Source organism: Melopsittacus undulatus (genome assembly GCF_012275295.1).
Source record: "Melopsittacus undulatus isolate bMelUnd1 chromosome W unlocalized genomic scaffold, bMelUnd1.mat.Z SUPER_W_unloc_2, whole genome shotgun sequence".
NCBI lineage: Eukaryota > Metazoa > Chordata > Aves > Psittaciformes > Psittaculidae > Melopsittacus > Melopsittacus undulatus.
Genome location: NW_022993944.1, coordinates 1,802,725 through 1,825,674, shown reverse-complemented (window position 1 = coordinate 1,825,674; position 22,950 = coordinate 1,802,725). Strand labels below are relative to the sequence as shown.

The 22,950-nt window shown below is 44.9% G+C and overlaps 1 protein-coding gene across 1 annotated transcript in view; it reads right to left on the bottom strand.

Annotated features, from left to right (window-relative positions):
- The window catches only part of LOC117438211 (Golgi apparatus protein 1-like), a 78,415-nt gene that overhangs the window by 38,318 nt on the left and 17,147 nt on the right, over positions 1 to 22,950 (bottom strand). The window contains 2 exon segments of the mRNA XM_034073701.1: positions 3,357 to 3,456; positions 3,975 to 4,098. Coding sequence (XP_033929592.1) covers positions 3,357 to 3,456; positions 3,975 to 4,098 — 224 coding nt within the window.

The following is a 22,950-nucleotide window of genomic DNA, read 5'->3' as shown; positions in this document are numbered from 1 at the left end:
TCTAATTGGTTAGTCTAGAGGTTACTAGCGTTTACAAAGCTAATGTTTATAACTTGTTATAATTGTGATTAAATACCTTACTCTAAAATTACAGCGGGAAACTACAACCTTAGCAGAGACCATTCTCTGCACGTTTTCAGTGGAAAATTACAGAGGCATAACAAGACAACTGACCTTGCTCATGCCTGCCAAGAATCTTCTTACTTTAGAGTAATAAGGCTCAGGGTATCGGAATCGCTCACTATGTGGCCTTAGCTCTTTAAGAACCCCACAGGAAGGAATGTCATCCAGAGGGAACTTGACACGCTTGTGAGGTGGGCTGATGCCAACATCATGAAGTTTAACCATGCCAAGTGGAAGGTTCTACACCTAGGTCAGAGCAATCCCAGGCACAGCTACAGGTTGGGCAAAAAGGAAATTCAGTGCAGCCCTGCGGAGAAGGACTTGGGGGTGTTGGTCGATGAGAAAATGAACATGAGCCGGCAGTGTACGCTTGCAGCCCAGAAAGCCAACCGTATTCTGAGCTGCATCAAAAGAAGCGTGACCAGCAGGTTGAAGGAGGTGATCCCGCCCCTCTACTCTGCTCTCATGAGACCTCACTTGGAGTATTGTGTGCAGTTCTGGTGTCCTCAACATTGAAAGGACATGGAACTGTTAGAACAAGTCCAGAGGAGAGCCACGAGGATGATCAGGGGACTGGAGCACCTCCCATATGAAGACAGGCTGAGAAAGTTGGGGCTGTTCAGCCTGGAGAAGAGAAGGCTGCATGGAGACCTCATAGCAGCCTTCCAGTATCTGAAGGGGCCTACAGGGTTGCTGGTGAGGAACTATTCATTAGGGACTGTAGTGATAGGACAAGGGGTAACGGGTTGAAACTTAAACAGCAGAGGTTTAGACTGGATATAAGGAAGAAATTCTTTACTGTTAGGGTGGTGAGGTACTGGAATGGGTTGCCCCGGGAGGTAGTGAATGCGCCATCCCTGGCAGTGTTCAAGGACAGGCTGGATGAAGCCTTGGGTGATAGGGTTTTGTGTGAGGTGTCCCTGCCCATGGCAGGGGTTTGGAACTAGATGATTTTAAGGTCCTTTCCAATCCTAACTCTTCTATGATTCTGTGATTCTATTTCTCATTTAATTTGCTCAAAGGTTTGTTGTTGCTCAGGGTCCCATTTGAAATCATTCTTTTTCTGGGTCACATGACTGAGAGGGCTTACAATCAGACTGTGATTTAGGATGTGCATTCTCCAGAACCCCACAGCACCCAAGAAAGCTTGTGTTTCTTTCTTAAGAGTTGGTGGAGACATTGCTGTTATCTTGTTGATCACATCTGTGGGGATCTATGTCCATCTTGCCATTTTATTCCCAAAATTTGAATCTCCTGTGCAGGTCCCTTGACATTACTCCGTTTTATGGCAAAACCGGCTCTCAGCAGGATTTGGATTATTTCCCTCCCTTTCTCAAAGACATCTTCCACTGTATTGCCCCACATGATAATGTCATCAATGTATTGCAGGTGTTCTGGAGCTTGCCCCTTTTCTAGTGCAGTCTGGATCAGTCCATGGCAGATGGTAGGGCTGTGTTTCACCCCTGAGGCAGTCAGTTCCAAGTGTACTGGACACCCCTTCAAGTAGAAGCAAACTTTGGCCTGCACTCCGCTGACAAAGGAATTTGGAAAAATGCATTGACAATGTCAGTTGTGCCATCCCACTTGGCTTCTTTTAACTTCAGTTCATACTGAAGTTCTAGCATGTCTGGTATGGCAGCACTCAGTGGTGGCGTGACTTCATTCAGGCCATGACAGTCTACTGTTAGTCTCCACTCTCTATTAGACTTTCACACTGGCCATATTGAGCTATTAAAAGGTGAGCAGGTCCTGCTTGATTGCTCCTTGGCTCTCCAGTCTGCAGATCAGACTGGATGGGAATATATGGATGAGAATCAGGGAGTCTCGGTTGGTGCAATATTGCTGCCAGAGCACTGTTGTGATCACGATTGGTGCTTGTTATTCTTCAGCCTTCAAGAACCCTGCAACATAAGAATCCTCTGAGAGGCCAGGCAAGGTGGACAGCTGCTCAATTTCCTCCTTCTCCAAAGCAACAATACCAAAAGCCCATTGGTATCCTTTTGGGTCTTTGAACTACCCTCTTCTGAGGTAGTCTATGCCAAGGTTGCATGGAGCCTTTGGACTACTCACAACGGTGTGTTTTTGCCACTCCTTCCCGTTCAGGCTGATTTCAGTCTCCAGTGCAATTAACTCCTGGCACTCCAGAAATACAGATGGGTTCCACCCCTTGAGAGCTTGATGGCATCAGGGTACACTGTGCACTGGTATCTACTAGAGCCTTATACTTCTGTGGGATTGATGTGCCAGGCCATCTGATCCACACATTCCAGTAAATATGATTGTCCCCTACCTCCACCTGGCTGGAGGCAGGACCCCTCTAATAGTCATCACTACACTGGTCACTTATGTCATGTAGAAAGGATTTAGTCTTCTTTATCACAGGAGCTGGAGTAAAATCAGCTCTTCCAGTCCATCTGGGAATCTGATCACCAGAGACCGAAGCTGCAGCTTTCATGGGATGATCATCCTTGCCCTTTGTTTTCCTCTTCAATTCATGCACCACTTCCTCCAGACCTGAAGTAGGTTTTCCATCCCACTTCCTCATGTCTTCTCTGTGATCCTGCAGGTAAAACCATAGGGTGGCCCATGGCGTATACCTTCTATATCTTCTCTCTCGAACAGTAGGACGCCTTTTGTAAATAGCTGAGATGTGTGTTGGTACACGTGAGGAGTTTGATATATCAGATAGATCTTCATTCAATTGTTTGAGGCCCTGGGACAGTTTTTCCACAGCTGAAATGACGGAAGAGGTGAGACTGTCTTTGAACTCTCAGAGTTTATGAACCATTTCATCCACTGTTAGTGGATGAAGGGAAACAACAAGGGAAGAGAATACAACCGCTCACCACCCACCGACTGATACCCAGCCAGAACTGAGCAGTGATCTCTGTTCTGGGTAACTGCCCCAGTTTATGTAGTGGGCATGATGTGCTGTGGTGTGGAATACCTCTTTGGTTAGTTTGGGTCTTGTGTCCTGTCTCTGCTTCATCCTGGCTTCCCCTCCTCCCTGACAGAGCAGGAGACTCAGAAAGTCCTTGGTCAGACTAATCATTACTAAGCAGCAACTAAAAACATCGGTGTTATCAGCACTTTTCCCAGGCTGAAAGTCAAAAACAGAGCACTGCACCAGCTACTAAGAAGGAGAAAAATGACTGCTGCTGCTGAACCCAGGACACATACAAATGCTAAATACAAGGATCAAGTGAGGATAAATCTTGGTTTACAGTACTCACTTCCAATCCCAAGACATGAAATACTGCAGCTCCAGGAGCCTACGCTCACAGTCCTCTACCATCTTCTCAGCATACAAGTGCTCCATCAGAAAGACAGAATCGTGCAAACAGAATAAAAAAGTTAGGCAACAGTGTTACAGTCATCTGAGCTTCCTTGTAATGGTTCGTGTTGCCAAATCAGCCTTTCCAATGAGCCATAGTTAAGATGTAGAAATATAGTGATGATCTTTCTCTTCCTTCAAAAAGATCACATCTAAACCAATTGTATACCACATTTTTACCCTCTTAAATTCCACTGGTTTAGTTATCTCAGCAAGTCTGATGTACCATAAAAGCATAAGGTATATTTTATATGAAGTCTGGCTGAGGAAACAGTATGTATCAGACCTGAAGATAAAAGAGACAATTATCTCTGCAGTATGGATTTGCTTAACTGGCCTGTCAAGGCCTATTACTTCTCTGTGATACTGCTGAAGACTTAACAGAGGTTCACACCTTCCACCCTGTATGAATTGCTATTTTGGAGTCTCAACAGGTTTTAGTACCTGTATTGGTCAACCACACAAGCTTCACATGTGCCCAAGAGAAACCAAAATATGCTGTAACCAAGAGCCACCTACATTGGGTCTCCAGACCATATGTGCCTGCAGGCAGTCTGGATCACCAACTTGCAAGCCTCATTCAGTGCTCGGTCAATGCGGTAATCTGCACCAGGGTCAGTTTCTTGAATCAGTGTATGAAGCTGGAAGAAACAAATTGTGGACAGGAAAACAAATTACCAAAATTATCAGAACGAGAATGCTTGCAATCTCTCAGTGTGGCAACTCTATGCCAATAACAACACTACCAGGTATGGTCTCTGCTTGACAGTTGTTTATTTGAAGTGCTTGTGCTGCCAACTCAATTGCTAGACATGGGAGTCCAGGACTGATGAACCCTAATTACCATTATGAATTAGCCCAGGAACACTGGATGGGACCAGTTGCACACTGAAGGTCACCTGTAAACGTGGACCACTTATGTACTGATTTATGAAACAGAACTGGCAAAATCTGAATTTGGTGTCAACTTCATCCCTTAAGGCTGATGGTATCAAACTTTGTCATGTCTTCATGAAGACTATCTATAACTGAAACCCAAATCAATCTTTAAAGCAATTAGCATTCTATGATTCTATGAATTAGTACATCCTTTACAAAATTCATAAGAGTCAGTGGGAGAAGGAGAAGAACCCATTTGTTCTGCTGGTGTACACACAGCCTGCACATAATAGAGGGCAATACTCTGCACATAAAGTGATGGGATCTGGTGTCACATGTTTCCATATAAAAAAGGATCAAGTACCATTAGGGGAATTACTCTCTCAAGGACCAATGGGTGAATAAAACCTCAACCAGACACTTATACACAGCTTACATAAACTGACTGGAGCATTATGTAGGCAGGATTCTTCCTCACATCTCAACTGGTGGTTTTGTTGCTATCAAGTGGAAGAGGACAAAGCACACCAGGTACATCAGCTTGGAAGTACCATGTCACCTCCCAGTTCTCCCTGCCATGTTTTGGGCACTACTGCAGGATTCCCAGACCTGGTGCTCAACCATGTACAAGATGCGCAGCAGTGAGCCAGCTGCCCTGTCTGCACGGGCAAGGGGATAACTTGGTACCGGTGATTAAAGTGAAGGTTTTATAGGATTTTCCTCCTTCCCACAAAAAACTCTTGCAAGCTGGAAAGCAGTTGGATAAACTTTATAATCCTCTGAACTTTTATTTAGCAGGGATTATAGTTTTACATGCTTAAGGGACTGAAGAGAAAAAAACAAACCACAAAGAAAAGTCCAGAGCAACATAAAAGCCATATATTTGAAAATGTTTGCCAGCAGCTTGAGTATAAAATATTGCTTCCACTAAGTAACTCCACAGGTGCCAGACACTGCCAGTGTAGCTGTGGACCTTTTTAAGGGCTGATGCTCACAATCCAGGGACACACATCTGCTGCCTGATGACCTACAGCATCACACAGGATCTCCATTTCCAAAGAATAGCATAGCAATGATATTTGCCAAAGACCATTTAATGACTGGAACATATCCAAGTTGTATATTCTTCCCCAAGTAGGGAGCAGCTTTTTTTACACAGGAAAACATACTCCAGAAGCAGTACCTCCTTCTGTTGATATTTTTTCCTCTTAACAAAATGCATGCCCCTATAGATGTACATCAATAGTATAAATAATAGAAGCCTTATCCTATGAGCAGGAAGCTAATTCTAACACAGTAAATCAAACCAGAACAAATCCAGCAACAGCTGAGACAGCCATTACCTTTAAATACAAAAAATTATGAACAATAAATGATTTAGTACCTCAGAAGCTGTAGGCAACTATACAATGGCACCATGCCAGCCCTCAGGAACCCATAACACTGGAATATTTAGCCTATTCTTGCAATCATCTATTTTCTCTTTCCCATAAAAATACCAACAAACTAATTGTACTTTATAAAATCAACACCTAATTTGCTGTGTTTTGCACAGAGAACAGAACACAGGGGATTTAACTTGAAGGGGACTCATGGACAAGCTCTGCTGTTGTATCAATTTACTGTACAAAAAGAAAGCAGCAGCTTAAGTGTAAGAGAACTGAAAAAAAATAAACCCTATATATTTCTACAGACATTCTTTTCCTCCTAAAGTCTGAAATCTCATCTCTCTTTTGGGGGTCCCCTGCCTTGACTGTCAATTTGTTCTGAACATGCACTTCATGATCAGGAAGCTATTCCTAAAATGAACTGATCTTCTGACAATTTGCAACTGATCAAGTTGTGAGGCAGCATGTTCAATTTTGTATTAAAATAGAAACAAGTATCCAGCTTTTCACACAAATGTTGCACAACATAAGTCATGCACTACAGCTCACCACAGAAATGACTCAAACTGCACCAATCTGAGCCCAGCTGCTGCACTAGCACACCTGGTATTTATTCAGAAATAAGCTCCATCACAAAAGCACCCTGTGACTTACAAAAATTTAGCAGATATTCATTTATCTTTGATTACATACACAAACTAGCAACATTTTGAGCTCAGGCTTTAAGCACCAGTGACACTGAAATTCGTCTACAGTGGTTCTGTGTATTGCAGGAAGTGAAGAATATACATCTCCCCACATTACTATATTTGCACTAACACTCCCTAGGCATTTTTGGCACTGATGTCACTTTTCCAGGCTCATGGGCCATTAAAAGAAGGTATTAACTACAAAAATATAATATCCCATTAAAAAGCACTAATGGTTTTGAAAAAATACTAAATATTTGTTTTCAATTTAAAGAGACTACAAACAGGATATACCTGGGCTAAAATGGAGATTTAAAAAAGGCAAAAGAATGATCTCATTTTAGAAAGGCATTTTGGAGAAGAACATTTCCTCCAGTGGCTGCAATGATGACGATGTGCAGCAGTACATTGTACCTACCAGCCCCTGCAGTCCCATCTCCATCATTTAAGCTGAAGAGATAATAAAAATAAAACTGAGTGGAAAGGTGCTTTGAGAAGATTTAGTGAACTTCCAAGGACAGGGCACAGGGGGAAAAGGGAAGGAGATGGAATGTTTTAAAACTTATTAAAAAAAAAGTTTTGCTACATCTTCCACTGAGGAAAGAATTCCATGACTTGAGAGCTACTGGAGATCCAGTACAAAATCCAGAGCAAAACAATCCAAAATGTATTTTTGAGAGTAAAACACCCACATTATTAATGTGTTGCTAAATACCAAGTTACACTTCTGTCGTGGTTTAAACCAAATCCTCACAGTACTCTCACTCACTCCTCCCCTTGCTCCCCCAACTCCTGGAGAGTTAGGAAGGAGAATCCAAAGAATGTAGCCCCCACGGGTTGAGATAAGAACGGGTTAATTGCTAAGGCACAACACAAATCACTACTGCCATTACTACTACAAATAATAATGATACAGCAAACAACAAGCGAAAAGAATACAACACCCCACCAGCCACCGACCCATAACTCACTCCACCCTGCCCGGCCGAGCACCGCGTGCTCCCTCCTCCATTTTCACAGAGCTCCACCCTTCCAGCTCTCTCCCCCAGGTGCATCCTGGGCATCACGTGCTATGGTATGGAATACCTCATTGGCTAGCCTGGGTCAGGTGTCCTGTCTCTCCTTCCTCCTAGCGTCCCCTCCTCCCCAGCAGAGCACATGCTCAGAAAAGGCCTTGAAAAAAAACACCCTCAAAACATGCTCGCTATCAAGCAACTGTTCCCAGCCCAGAAGTCAAAACACAGCACTGCACCAGCTACAAGAAGGAGAAAAAATGACTTCTACTGCTCAATCCATGACATTATCCACCCCTTATTCCATACCATTCACGTCATGCCCAGATCCCACATTTTCAATACACCATCACTCTTAAGTCCACCCCTCGATCATGAGTCAAGCTCTATGTTGCATCTCTGGAATGATGACCTGAAGTATCTGGGCCCACCAGGCTCAAAATCATTCACTGTCCCCTTCAGCAGTTCTACAGCTTCCTGCTGGGGACTCCATACAGCTGCCTTCCACTTCCAATGCTTCCAAAGCACTGGAGGGGCCAGTGGACCAGATACTTGGCCATACTGTCCCACATGCCCTGCCACTCATGATTGTCCAGCCTTGGGGACAGTCTCCTGGTGCTCCTATATACTTGTCTAACCTTAGACAAGACCCAAACCTGACTCTGCTTAACTTTTGGGATCAGACAAAATGGTTGTGGATGGAACACACTCTGTGTGTGTACCACCATGTTGATCCCTATCACAATCAGCAAGCAGGTCCCAAGGGCACCCAAAAACCATTCATAACCGTCAGAACTCTCAGCTGCCTGTGCTGCCAATTCTCCCACCACCAGCTTCTCTTCTCCCGAGTCCAGATCTTCCTCCTCTGCCTTGCTGGGAAGTGCTGCATGGTCTCCTGCATCCTGCTGGGGCTCGGCGGGCGTCTTCCGAGGAATACTCTCGGCCGTCGCGGCGTTCGGAATGGTGGCGGGACTCGGTTCCTCCACTGCCTTGCTGGGAAGTGCTGCGTGGTCTCCTGCATCCTCCTGGGTCTTGGCGGGCGACTTCCGGGAGATACTCTCGGCCGCTGTGGGGTTCGGAATGGCGGCGGGACTCAGTTCCTCCGCTGCCTGCTTCCGCTGCTCAGCTACCGCTTCTCTCTGCTCCTCCCCCGCCTGCTCCCGCTGCTCTGCCACAGCTGTTTGGTTCCCAGAGCCGCTCTCCCTGGCAGCCTCAGCCGCCGGCAGCTCCCGGGGCCGCTCCTTCCCAGCTTCACGCAGCCTCACGCAGATGAAGGCGAGGACAAGGACAAGGACAGTGAAGAGCAGTGGGATGGCCTGGTACAAGTCCAAGTCCACGGCCACGTCCATCCCCCCTGCTGCCGGAGCCCCGCTGTATTACAAGCCTCTGACATAAAGTACAGTGAAACAAAAACTTTAGCCCAAGTGCCATGGTTGATAAACACGAATGCAGCTAATCCATACTTAAAGTACCTGGCAAAATCCTGAAACTGTGAGATCCAGAGAAAAAATTCTAAGAGCCAATAAATCAGCATTGTGACAAGAGACCATAAATCTGCTCAGATCTGTTCTTATCTCAAACCCTTGGGCCCCACATTGGGCACCAAAAAATATCTTGGTTTTGTAGGCAGATAGGGCCTGGCGGCCAGAAGATATCATGCTGTATGGAAAGATAAGACCCCTCTCCAGGTAGCCAATAGCATTTAGGTGATGATACCAATTTTACAATGCAAGCAGACGGAAATGACATCGTAAACCTAGGCTATATAACACCATGCTCTCTCTCAATAAACGCCATTTGCCGTCCACCACATTGGTGTCTGTGAGCATTTGGACCGAGCGGCCCAAAGGGGGGCCGTCGCGCTGTTCCTGAACCAGGTCGTCACGCCTTGCAAAGGCAACAAGTGGTGCCGAAACCCGGGAAGCTGGAAGGCAGGTACCCGGCGGACACTTGGGAGGCCCAACAGCAGGGAACCCAAGTGAACCTGGGAAGCCTGATAGTCAGGAACCCAGGGGGTCGGGAATCACCTGGACGGGTGAACGGTGGCCGGAGTGGCTGGACCAGCCCGGCAGAGGGAGGATGCTCCCGGACCCGCAAGGATGGAAGCTCTTGTGAAGGTCGTATCAGAATTACATAAGCAGTGGGATATTGATTGTAAACCTAAAGATTTTACTCTCGTTGTTGAGAGACTTGTGAAAATTGGGGTTATTGCCCAACCGGTGGATATTCTCCACCCAGAATCTTGGGATAAATGTACTAATGCATTAGCTGAGGAGATGATGTCCTCAGGTAGTGGGAAACATCTTAAGTCATGGGGGAGAGTCATCCAGGCTCTGCAAAAGGCCCAGCAAGAGCAGAAAACCTGGAAGGCAGCAAGGGAGTGTTTGATGGCCACCCCAAAGTTAGGAGTCGGGGCAGCCACACAGACTTTGCCCCCCCCAGACTGTGCCGACTTCATTAGCCCGGAAGATCGGCAGCAGGGCGATACGACCCCTCAATCCTCGGGCGCTGACATGCTCGCAGATTGTGAGAAACTATAGACTAGGGTATTGTTTATTAAGATTTATGTTAAGCCCAATTTAAAGAACAGCCAACAGACACTGATAAGATCACCGCCAGATGCCCAGGAAATCGCTTATGCAAACAGCCACCAAACACTGCTTGCGCAAGATAAGATAACCACCAGAGGCCCAGGAACTGACAGAAACAGGAAGTAAAGATGTATAAAAAGGGGCTGTTTGAACTGCTCAGTACGGCAGTTGGCGGAGCGCAGACTCCCCTGTCGTCCAGCGCTGTTTTTGCTCATATTCTACTTGCTATAATTAATAAAATTCTAATTGGATTATGATCCATTGTGGTCTCAATTTATAACAATTTCTGGTGCCGTGACTCGGATAAGGAACGGTGGGCTTTGGTCCTCCAGGGAGGCGCCCCGCGACATTTTGCGGCCCCGCGACCAACAGCTTACCCCAACCTTACCAACGAACCTAAAATCTAGAATAATGAGCAAAGGAGAAACCGGTAAAATCCCATAAAGATTCTGTGCACGGGAGTCCGGACGAAGACGCAGGACGCGTAAGTATATTGCGAAATTATTCACAGAGCGAAATTGTTCACGGCAAAATTGTTCGCGGGTTTGCCGTTCGGGCGGGATTGGGTTTCCTGGAATATAACGAATGAGAGGTTCGATATACTGAACCAAGCGAGTGTGGACCCTTAAGTACTGCGTTTTCCATCTCCCGCGAGGGACTGGGCCAGGAACAAGGGGGAGTGAGTGAGTGTATGTTTGTGGATATTCCAGAAGATGGGGGCGAAGGGCAGCAAGCCTTCGACTGCCATGGGAAGGGTACCCACTGTACCTAAGAATACCCCTCTGGCATATATCTTAGATAATTGGAGATATTTCCCTGGAACCCTAGGGAAAGATAAGCAGAAAATGATAGAATACTGTACTAAGATATGGGGAGGGAAGAAGATTTCTAAAAATGTCTTTTGGCCAGTCTATGGGTCAGAAGAAGATTGGGTAAGACAGCAATTAAACCTCTGGGTTAATAATAAAAAACTCCTTAACCCGGAGGAGAGTCAATATGCGGAAGTGTGGCTAGAAAGACCGGGAGCTAGACTTTATCCACTGAATGAAATAAAAACTAAACAAAAGAAAAAGAAGGAAGAGTTAGACGAAACCCTTCTAACCCCCCCTCCTTACATTCCTCCTCCTGTTCCCGCAGCCTCTCCAGAGGTCCCCAGAGCACCCACTCCCCCACCAGAATCAGAACAAGGGTCTCCCCCTCCTCCTAGACGCGTAACTAGAAGTCAAAAAGGGGCAGCTCAGATGTACCCCCTAAGGGAAATACCCATGGGGGGACCTCAACCTCTGATCGGATATATTTCCATACCCTTAAACTCAGCTGACCTACGAGATTTTAAAAGAACCGAGATGGGAAACTTAACTGAGTACCCACTCGGAGTGGCAGAAAGACTAGATCAATTTTTGGGACCAAACCTTTATACTTGGGATGAGATGCAATCTATCCTTGGTCAATTATTTACTACCGAGGAAAGAGATATGATTAGACGAGCAGGAATGAGACTGTGGGATGCTCAGCATGCCCAGGGACCTCAAGCAGATATTAAATGGCCACTCCAAAGACCTAATTGGGATAATCAGGATCCGTTGCATAGAACTCATATGCAGGACCTGAGAACTATAGTAATTCAGGGAATTAGAGAAGCAGTACCCCATGGCCAAAATATCAATAAAGCATTTAATGAAATGCAAAAGAAAGATGAAAGCCCTACTGAGTGGCTGGAACGACTGAGGAAAGCCCTTCAGCTGTACTCTGGGGTAAATCCAGACGACCCTTTAGGGTGAGCGCTCCTCAAAACTCAGTTTGTGGCAAAATCATGGGAAGATATCAGAAAGAAGATTGAAAAGTTAGAAGACTGGCAGAATAGAGGGTTGGATGAATTATTGAGGGAAGCTCAGAAAGTCTACGTAAGGCGGGAAGAAGAGAGCAGCAAGCGACAAGTAAAAATGATGGTAGCAGCAGTCAGAGAGGATCGCAAAGGGCGAACTGGTGAACACAAATCTGCTAGGACGAAACAAGGGAACGTAGTAGTAGAAAAGGAACAGAGATATTGTTTTTACTGTGGAAAGAAGGGACATATAAAGAAGAATTGCAGAGAAAGGATCAGGGATGAGGAAATATTGAAAACGGAATAGGAGAGTCAGGGGCTCTATATCTTAGGGGACCGGAGTCATCATGAGCCCTTGATAAAATTAAAAATAGGTCCCCATAAACAATAGTTCACCTTTTTAGTAGACACTGGGGCTGAGAAATCAACTATTAAGCAAATACCTGAGGGATGTAAAGTTTCCCCTGAAAAAGTACAAGTAATTGGGGCAAAAGGAGAACCCTTTAAAGTAAGTAAAATCAAAAATGTGGTACTCGAAACTGAAAATAAATTTGGAATGGGTGAACTCTTGCTCGTCCCTGAAGCAGAATTTAATCTGTTAGGACGAGATTTAATTGTTGAATTGCAATTAGAAATTAAAGTGAAAAATCAAGAGTTGACAGTGTCTGCTTATCCTTTGACCGTGGATGATCAAAAACAAATTAACCCCAATGTCTGGTACTCTCCGGACACAATTAGTAGACTGGAAATTCCACCGATTAAAATCCAAATTTCTGAACCCCACATACCTGTGAGGGTAAGGCAATATCCCATATCCCTAGAAGGACGGAGAGGATTAAAGCCAGAAATTGATCGATTGTTAGCACAAGGAATCTTAGAGCCTTGTATGTCACCCTTTAACACCCCCATTTTGCCTGTAAAGAAACCAAATGGGAAATATCGGCTCGTACATGATTTAAGGGAAATAAACAAAAGAACTATCACTCGGTTCCCTGTAGTAGCAAATCCATACACATTGCTAAGCAAACTAGGACCCCATAATTCCTGGTATAGTGTGATTGATTTAAAGGATGCTTTTTGGGCCTGTCCACTGGCAGAAGAATGCCGTGATTATTTTGCCTTTGAATGGGAAGACATAGAGATGGGCCGGAGGCAGCAATTGAGATGGACCGTGCTCCCCCAAGGGTTCACTGAATCCCCTAATCTGTTTGGACAGGCCCTGGAAGAGCTCTTAATAGAATATCAGGTACAAACGGGTAATGTGCTGTTACAGTATGTAGATGATCTGCTCATAGCGGGGAATAATAAGGAGAATGTAAGAAAAGAAACCATTCGACTCCTAAACTTTCTTGCACAAAAGGGACTACGGGTATCACAAGAAAAGTTACAATTTGTGGAGGAAAAAGTGAAATATCTGGGACATTATCTGTTTAACGGCCAGAAGATATTAGATCCAGAGCGTATTAAAGGAATTCTGGAATTACCTATGCCTGTCACTAAGAGGCAAATTCGGCAGGCATTAGGGCTATTTGGGTATTGTAGGCAATGGATAGAGAACTACAGCTTTAAAGTTAAATTCTTATATGAACAACTGTCTAAAGACAAAATACCCAAGTGGACTCCTCAGGATCAAGAGCAGTTTGCCAGTCTCAAAAGGGAGCTAAGTCAAGCACCAGTTTTAAGTCTCCCAGATTTAAAACGGCCATTCCATTTATTTGTTAACATACATGAAGGAACGGCATTCGGAGTATTAACTCAGGAACGGGCCGGACAAAAGAAACCGGTGGCATACCTATCAAAGCTGTTGGACCCTGTGAGCAGGGGTTGGCCGAGTTGTTTACAAATCATTGTTGCTGCTGCCTTATTACTTGAGGAAACGAATCGCATTACTTTTAATGGGGAAGTTGTCTTATATGCGCCTCATAACATCAGGGGAGTGTTACAACAAAAAGCAGAAAAATGGCTTATAGATAGCCGATTATTAAAGTATGAGGGAATACTTATAGAATCCCCTAAACTATCTTTAAAAACTATTGGAGCAGTTAACCCTGCTGAATTTTTGTACCCAGGAGAAGGTAATGAACTATTGCACAATTGTTTTCAAACAATTGAACAACAAACGCGCATTAGGCCAGACTTAGAAGAAGAAGAACTACAATGTGGAGAAGTATTATTTATAGATGGGTCATCACGAATAGTGGAAGGTAAACGATTGTCCGGATATGCCATCGTTAAGTTGGAAAAAGGAAAATTTAAGACAATAGAATCAGGCCCCCTGAGTGCCAGCTGGTCGGCTCAAGCCTGTGAGCTATATGCATTGTGGAAAGCATTAGTGTCACTGAAGGGAAAGGATGGAACTATATATACAGACTCACGTTATGCGTTCAGAGTAGTACACACTTTTGGAAAAATATGGGAGGAAAGAGGATTTGTTAACTCACAGGGAAAAGAACTGATACACCCGGAATTAATTCGGCGAGTTCTGGGGGCATTGAAAATGCCAAATAAAATAGCAGTTGTACATATAAAGGGACACCAGCGAGGTACAAGTTATCAAGTTAGGGGAAATAATGCAGCTGATACAGAAGCAAAACGAGTGGCAGGCAATTATAGTATGATTTTGACTATGCAACAAGTACCTGTTAGTAAAAATTTGAGTTTTGAGTCTGCAGAAAAGGAAAAACTAGAACAAATGGGAGCTAAGGAACAAGATGGGAAATACATATTGCCAGATGGGAGAGAAGTCTTGCCGAAGGGCATAGCACTTGAAATATTTTCAAAAATACACAGTAAAACACACTGGGGAACCCAGGCGTTAGTTGATCATTTCAATCAACAGTTTACCTGTATAGGCGTATATAATATAGCAAAGACAGTCACAGCAGCCTGCGAGACCTGTCAAAAGGTTAATCGAAACAACATGAGACAAAGACCTCTTGGAGGACGTTCCCCAGCATACAGACCTTTCTCACACATACAAGTAGATTTTACTGAACTACCTAGGGTAGGGCGTAACAAATATTTATTAGTAATGGTGGATCATTTAACACATTATGTTGAGGCTTTTCCTACCTCCAGGGCAACCGCTAACCAAGTCACTAAAGTGTTACTTGAACACGTTATACCTCGATATGGAGTACCTGAAGTAATCGACTTGGACAGAGGAACACATTTTGTGTCAAAAATTGTTAGAGATCTGACAGAAAGCTTGGGTATTAAGTGGAAATACCATACACCATGGCATCCACAAAGTTCAGGAAAAGTTGAAAGGATGAATGGAGAAATTAAAACTATTTTGACTAAATTAATGATAGAAACCAAATTATCATGGATTAAGTGCCTACCCATGGCACTATTAATTCTCAGAACCAGACCCCGAGCAGATGTAGGAATATCAGCGTTTGAAATGGTGTATGGAATGTCTTATAGAATTGAAAGCCCACAAACAAATGTTTCAATTCGAGACCGTGTGATTAATGAATATGTTTCACAATTAGCAAAACATCATAACAAGCTTTGGGAACATGGACTGATTGTGCAACGACCCCCGTTGGACTTAAAAATTCACAATGTTAAACCTGGGGATTGGATATTAATTAAAGTGTGGAAGGAAGAAACCCTAAAACCCAATTGGGAGGGACCTTATCTTGTTTTGCTTACAACAGAAACAGCTGTTCGGACTGCTGAGCGTGGATGGACTCATGCCAGTCGCATTAAAGGCCCAGTGACAAGACCCCACTGGAAAGTAATCAGTACTCCAGGTGACACCAAGATAACCCTGAAAAGATAACGAAATGATAGAGACTTTATTTGATTTTTTTTCTGCATTACCTTTTGGTGTAAAGTGTGTATTGCTGTTTATATTTGCTATAATTATTTCTTTTCCTATCTATTATATATGGAAGCATATAAAATGTGTTGAAGGAAATTGCTAGACATATGCAACCACACAATAGTGAATATAGAAGATATGCTGATGTAAATAATATATGTACTCTAGATATACGAATTAGGTGTAATGATTTGAATTGCAATTGTTATCCATTTGCTTGTTTTAGATGTAAGGTATGCCAGGATAAATGGTGGACACACTGTGAATGTGGATACCCTCCAATAGGAGTTTGCACACAGTGTTGGAAAATCCAAAGAACTCTCACTGAGTGGAAACTAAAACAATTAGAGTCTAAACAAGAAATTATTCAAGAATCCCATGAGTGGTGGGAAATTTTTGCCAAAGGAATAAACCCTCAATGTTATTGTTACCATTCCAATGAACCAGTCCCCTTTGTGGCTGAAATCTTGGCTATAAAGTGCAGAAGGGAAGTACTAACTGTGTCTTGCTTTGCCCCATTAGTTAAAGCTGCAAAGTGGGAAGCCTATATAAACAGGCAGAAATCCCGAAACAGCTGTTCTCCTGAAGAATTCCCTTGCTGCCGAGGAGATGGTACACCCCGTGACTCAAAGCAACCGAGCCGACGGGCAAGGCAGAAGAGGAACAAACTGTGGAGAAAAGAACCAGAACAATGGGACACAAAAGCAGCAATGGCCGAACTTCCCCAGGACTGGTAAAAATATACATAAATTGGCAAAATTGACAGACACCCTTTTTCCTGGTATACCGTTAGTTTTGTTATTGATAATAACCCAAGCAAATGGAAACCCTCATGAACCTATGGCCTGGAAATTATATAATTTAGCAGAGTCAAAATTAATTCAAACTCAGATCGGTCCGAGGAAGTGGAATTTCTCCGTGCATCTATATTCCCTGATACCTATAGATCAGGACCCCCTTGCTTCTAACCCAGATCTAGCAAAGCTTCAGGCCCAATGCAAGGCATTTTATATATGTCCAGCAAGTAACCCTGGCAGAAGTTATTGTAATTATCCAGGTCATTTTTACTGTGGCTATTGGGGTTGTGAAACTATTGCTTCAGATTGGAAAACACGGGGAGATAAATATATAGATGTAACTTGGGGACCCCCAGGCTGCACTCCCCATAAGCATGCTTTTGATGGAGACCCTATAAAACCCTGTGGCAGCGAGTCCTGTACCAGAGTTGAAATCATTATAAAAGAACCCCAAGATGACAGATGGTTAGTTGGCCGTATCTGGGGAATTAGATATTGGGAATCAGGAGCAGATAGGGGAAGTTACTTTAGAATAGTTAAAGAAAAGCTTCCTCATGATCCTTTGCCAATAGGACCGAATTCACTCACTTTCCCTAAGAAAAAGATTGTCCCCACAAGTGTTACAACCACTCGTCCAAACTCCCTATCAGTAACAGATAGAACAACTAATGACACGGTGACTGAGTCCTCCTTAGTTAGGGATTCAGGAGTGTCAGAATCCAAAGACCCCTTATGGAATCTAATGCAAGCCTCTTATCATGCCCTTAATGAAAGCAAACCAAATTTAACTAAGGAATGCTGGTTATGTTACAATATTAGACCACCATATTTTGAGGCAATTGGAAAAGTAGGTAAGATTCAATGGTCTAATGGTTCAAACCCACGAGAATGCCCATGGAATGACCAGAAAAACCATACGCAAGGAATTACTATTCAATTAGTAACAGGTCAAGGAAAATGTATAGGTACAGTGCCCAAAAATTATCAGCCTTTGTGCAACTAAACAGTAACAATCACTACAGAAACTATAAAGAGACACAAGAATAGAAATAACAAATGGGCTATCCCAGCACCAGGAACTAAATGGGTTTGTTCAGACATCGGAGTAACGCCTTGCCTATCACTAAACGTGTTTGATCAATCTCAGTTTTGTGTACAGGTGATTATTGTCCCTCGTCTGATCTATCACACCTCTGAGGAGGTGTTACACCACTTTGAAGGAGACCTGAATAGACAAAAACGAGAGCCAATTACAGTGATAACCTTAGCTACACTGCTGATAGCGGGCGGAGTTGGAGCAGGTACAGGCATAGCCTCCCTAGTAAAAGGTCAGGAATTACAAAGTTTACAGATGGCTGTAGATGAGGATATAGCAAAAATAGAACAATCTGTCCAAAATTTAGCCACTTCAGTAAAGTCTTTATCAGAAGTAGTACTGCAAAATAGAAGAGGATTAGATCTATTATTCCTAAAGGAAGGAGGGTTATGTGTAGCTCTCAATGAAGAATGTTGCTCTTTTGCTGACCATACGGGAGTAGTCCAGGACACCATGTCTGAACTCCGGAAAAGGTTAGATCAACGTAAAAAGTACCGTGAGGCGGGCAGGTCATGGTATGAAAATTGGTTTAATGTTTCACCTTGGCTAACCACTTTGTTGTCTGCTTTAGCAGGACCGCTTATTATATTGATTTTGGGACTTATATTTGGGCCTTGTATATTACGCTATATTTTACGCTTTATTAGAGAACGATTTGACATAGCTAAACTGCTTATTTTAACTATGAGGTCTGGGGCAAAATATAAAAGTGTATCTATTGATGAGGATGAAGATTGTTGTGAATGTGTTATGCCACGTGGGGGCTACGCCTATTGTAATTGTGAGGTATTACCTTGTGAGTGTTATGATAAATGTTGGGATTGTGGAAAAAGGTTTATTTGCAGTGCCGAGAATGAAAGCAGCGTCTAATAAACAATAATAGGATAAAAAGAAAAAGGGGGGATTGTGAGAAACTATAGACTAGGGTATTGTTTATTAAGATTTATGTTAAGCCCAATTTAAAGAACAGCCAACAGACACTGATAAGATCACCGCCAGATGCCCAGGAAATCGCTTATGCAAACAGCCACCAAACACTGCTTGTGCAAGATAAGATAACCACCAGAGGCCCAGGAACCGACAGAAACAGGAAGTAAAGATGTACAAAAAGGGGCTGTTTGAACTGCTCAGTACGGCTGTTGGCGGAGCGCAGACTCCCCTGTCGTCCAGCCCTGTATTTGCTCATATTCTACTTGCTATAATTAATAAAATTCTAATTGGATTATGATCCGTTGTGGTCTCAATTTATAACACGGAGGGACAGAAACAGGCTGAATCCCTCTGGGGAGCGCTGGCTGAGGAAGCCAGGGGGGTCGCGGAGAGAGCAGAGCCCGCGGAGGTTAGGGCTAGACCGCCGCCCTATGCGCCCCAAGATGGGACCGAGAACAAAGGCGAAGGGCGGGGCGAGGATGCTCATGGCGGGAAGAGAGAGGGAGCACAAGAAGGGGGAGAAGGGGGGGGGTGCAGGGCGGACACCGATCCGAGCGGGCATCGGGAACAGTGCCCATGCTGGACACACACCCCCCCGAACAGAGGGAGGGGTGAGCCAAAAGGGGAGGAACAGCCCGCCCACCGGAGAAGCGGGCGGGGTTGGAACCCGAGCAGAGGGAGGGGCGAACCCAGAGAGAGGGAACGGCCAACCCACAAAAGCAGGCGGGGCCGGAGCCCAACAAAAAGGCACCGAAAACCGGAAATAGCCAGCCAGTCGAGTTCCGACTCTGAATCAGACACGGGGTGGGACGAGCAGTCCGCAACCGGTTCAAGTTTAGAGGAGGAGGAAAGAGATAAACAAAATCAGGAGCCAAAGTATTCCCACCCAAACTAAAAAGGGACCACGAGGGGAAGAAACCCCTCTCACAGATTGGAAGAAAATACAAATTGCGTGCGCCGACCGGAGCTCACCAGCCACATTAGCATTCCCGGTCCGTGTGGCACCTGGGGGACAGAGGTACTATTCGCCAATAAACCCCAAGGACATACAAGCGATTGTTAAGGCAGTTGCAGATAAAGGGCTTAACTCTGCCATGAGTTTCTATCCACAGGACTGGATTATCGGACGTCTCTGTAACCCGTATACCCCGGTGACAAGAGAGGACGATAAGCCAACAAGCATCCAGCCTGCACCTGAAAGTTCTGCACTGACTAGATCCAAACGACAGCCAACACAGTGCCTTTATATACTGAATAAGCTCATGTTGTTTGTAAAGAGCCGGTTAGAGAGAGTTAACACCATGTTAGTAGAACGCCGGCAACTGCTTTAAAAACGCAGCCAACAACTGCTTTAAGAATGTTCTTGTTCAAAACTTCCTTTACTTATCCCCAGTTATACCCCGTTATTCCCAGTTATCCTCCTGTTACCTCTTGCTTACTGTGCCTTATGTTTTCTATCCAAGTTTCTGATATATATCCTAAGTCTGTTGTAGAGAAGAGAATAGGAGTAGAATGCATTTAGTATATTTTTACGATATATATATTCTTTAAGATAGTTACATTTTAGCCAATTTAATTAAGCATAGGGAGGGGGGAAATGTAGGCAGATAGGCCTGGCGGCCGGAAGATATCGTGCTGTACGGAAAGATAAGACCCCTCTCCAGGTAGCCAATAGCATTTAGGTGATGATACCAGTTTTACGATGCAAGCAGACGGAAATGACATCGTAAACCTAGGCTATATAACACCATGCTCTCTCTCAATAAACGCCATTTGCCATCCACTACATTGGTGTCTGTGAGCATTTGGACCGAGCGGCCCAAGGATGTTGAACAAGACCGGTCCCAACACCAATCCCTGAGGGACACCACTTGTTACTGGTCTCCAGCTGGACATTGAACCATTGACCACAACTCTTTGCATACGACCATCCAGCCAGTTCTTTATCCAACGAGTGGTCCACCTATCAAATTGATGTCTCTCCAATTTAGAGACAAGGATGTCATGTGGGACAGTGTTGAACGCTTTGCACAAGTCCATGTAGATGACATCAACTGCTCCACCCCTGTCCATTGTTTCTGTAGCCCCGTCATAGAAGGCCACCAAATTGGTCAGGCAGGATTTTCCCCTAGTAAAGCCATGCTGGCTGTCACCAAGCACCTTTCTCTTTTTCATGTGCCCTAGCATGCCTTCCAAGAGAATCTGCTCCAAGATTTTGCCAGGCACAGAGGTGAGACTGACTGGTCTGTAATTCCCCGGGTCATCCATTTTCCCCTTCTTGAAAATGGGGGTTATATTTCCCTTTTTCCAGTCATCATGAACATCACCTGTCTGCCTTGATTTTTCAAATATGATGGCCAGTGGCTTTGCAACTTCATTCGCCAGCTCCTTCAGGACCCGCGGATGGATTTCATCAGGTCCCGTGGATGGATTTCATCAGGCCCCATGGACTTGTGTATTTTCAAGTTCTTAAGATGGTCTCGAACCAGATCCTCTCGTACAGTAGGCCCGAGGTCTAGGTTTTCACAGTCCCAGCATCCGCCTTCCAAGACTCGGGTGCCGCAGTCAGAGCCTTTGCCAGTGAAGACCGAGGCAAAGAAGCCATTCAGAACCTCAGCCTTCTCCAAGTCCTGTGTAGCCAGTTCTCCTGAAAGTTTCCGGAGGGGGCCTACATTGTCCTTAGTTTGTTTCTTAGCTGCCACATGCCTATAAAATCCCTTCCTATTATCTTTAACATCCCTTGCCAAGTTTAGCTCCAATTGGGCCTTAGCTTTCCTAACTTGGTCCCTAACTACTCTGACAACACCCCTGTATTCATCCCAGGCCACCTGTCCTTGTTTCCACCTTTTATAAGCATCTTTTTTCTTGTGAATTTTTCTCAGCAGCACCTTATCCATCCAAGGAGGTCTCCTGGCCCTCCTGCTGCACTTCCTTCTTGTCGGGATGCAACACTCCTGAGCTTGTAGCAGGTGAGCCTGGAATATTAACCAAGAGTCTTGGGCCCCCTTTTCCTCAAGGGCTATATCCCATGGAACCTTGCTAAGCAGGTTCCTGAAGAGTTCAAAGTCTGCTCTCTTGAAGTCCAGGGCAGTGAGCTTACTGCACGCTCTTCTCACTGTCTTGAGGACCTCAAATTCGACCATCTCATGATCACTGCATCCAAGACTTCCCTGGAGAGTCACATTTCCAGCGAGCCCTTCCCTCTTGGTGAGCACGAGGTCAAGCAGGCCACCTCTCCTTGTCGGCTCCTTTATTGCTTGCAGAAGGAAGTTGTCTTCCACACAATCGAGAAACCTCCTGGATTGCTTGTGCTGGGCCGTACCGTTGCCCCAACAGATGTCAGGGTGGTTGAAGTCCCCCATGAGAACAAGGGCCTGTGAGCATGAGGCTTTTCCTATTTGTCTGTAGAGTTCTTCATCCACAGGATCCTCTTGATCAGGAGGTCTGTAACATATCCCCACAGTAATGTGTCCCACCACCGATTTCCCCTTAACCCTGACCCACAAACTTTCTGTTAACTGATCACCTGTGCCCAGACAGAGTTCCATACTCTCCAGCCTATCCCTAACATAAAGGGCAACTCCCCCTCCCCTCCTACCGGGCCTGTCTTTTCTAAAAAGCCTGTAACCTTCCATTCCAACACTCCAGTCAAAGGAGACATCCCACCATGTTTCGGTGATGCTTATTATATCATAGCCCCGTAGATGTGCCCACATCTCTAATTCCTCTTGTTTATTCCCCATGCTACGGGCATTTGTATAGAGGCATCTGATCCGAGCTCCAAATGAAGCTAGCTCAGTGGCTGGAGCGGCTAGAATATTACTACATTGCACAGAGCATTTATTATAGGTGCTGGCAACTGACTGGGTGTGTTGGGATGGAATGATGCTCCCCTCCCCCAACACAACTAGTTTAAAGCATCCTTGACAAGTCTGGCAAGCCTCCCAGCAAAGCCACTCTTTTCTTTCTTTATCAGAGGAGTTCCACCAGCCCCCAGTAGGCCTGGCCTACAAATGTGGGCCCCATGTCCAAGACACCCAAACCCTTGGCTATGACACCACCCTTTTAACCATTTATTAACCTGTCCAATCCTCCTTGCCTTTGGAAGGTCCTCCCCTATGTCTTGGAGAATTGTCGAAAAGACTATCTGTGCTGCAGAACCCCTGACCACCTCTCCCAGAGCTCTGTAGTCCTTCTTTATACTCCTCAGGCTACTACTATCTATATCCGTAGCACCCACATGTATCACTAGAAGTGGGTAATAGTCCGTGGGACTTACTAGAGCAGGCAGCCTCTCCGCAACATCCCTGATCCGTGCCCCAGGTAGGCAACACACCTCCCTTGTGACCGGGTCAGGCCGACAGATGAGCGCTTCTGTCCCTGTCAAGCAGAGTCCCCTACTACTACAACCCGCCGCTTTTTCCTGGCAGCACCAGTAGAGATCTTCTGTACC